The 382-nt window shown below is 70.9% G+C and overlaps 1 protein-coding gene across 1 annotated transcript in view; it reads left to right on the top strand.

The window, feature by feature from the left end:
• The window catches only part of SP9 (Sp9 transcription factor), a 2,549-nt gene extending 2,452 nt beyond the window's left edge, over positions 1-97 (top strand). Inside the window, exon 3 of the mRNA XM_006878822.1 lies at positions 1-97. Coding sequence (XP_006878884.1) covers positions 1-97 — 97 coding nt within the window.
• Positions 98-382: the final 285 nt, after the last annotated feature.

The raw sequence follows: 382 nt of genomic DNA, 5'->3' as shown, positions 1-382 counted from the left end.
GGCGGCGGCGGCGGCGGCAGCAGCGGCGGCGGCGGCGGCGGCAGCAGCAGCCACGGCAGGAGGCAAGGAAGCGGCATCTGGCCCCAACGACTCTTAGAGGCCCGGCGAGAGAGGGCCCCGAGAGCGAGCGAGCGAGCGAGCGAGTAGAGACACCAGAGCGAGAGAGAGGTTCGGAGGGCGAGCGAGCGGAAAGCGGCTGGCAGGGGCTCCGGTGACGCCCCGGGCCTGGGCTGGGCGCAAAGCGGAGCCGCTCGGGACTCCCCGACGGTGGCCCCAGGGCCGCCCCAGGAGCTCCCCTCTGCGGTCTGCGCCCAGACGAGAACCGATTGCGTGGTCCAAGAACAAAAGCGAACCATCCTCCAACACCAGACGACACTTTTCA

This window comes from Elephantulus edwardii, unplaced genomic scaffold, assembly GCF_000299155.1.
Source record: "Elephantulus edwardii isolate Elephantulus edwardi_28Jun2011 unplaced genomic scaffold, EleEdw1.0 scaffold00001, whole genome shotgun sequence".
NCBI lineage: Eukaryota > Metazoa > Chordata > Mammalia > Macroscelidea > Macroscelididae > Elephantulus > Elephantulus edwardii.
Note: the sequence above shows the minus strand (reverse complement) of the source record. Positions and strands in the feature narration are given on the sequence as shown.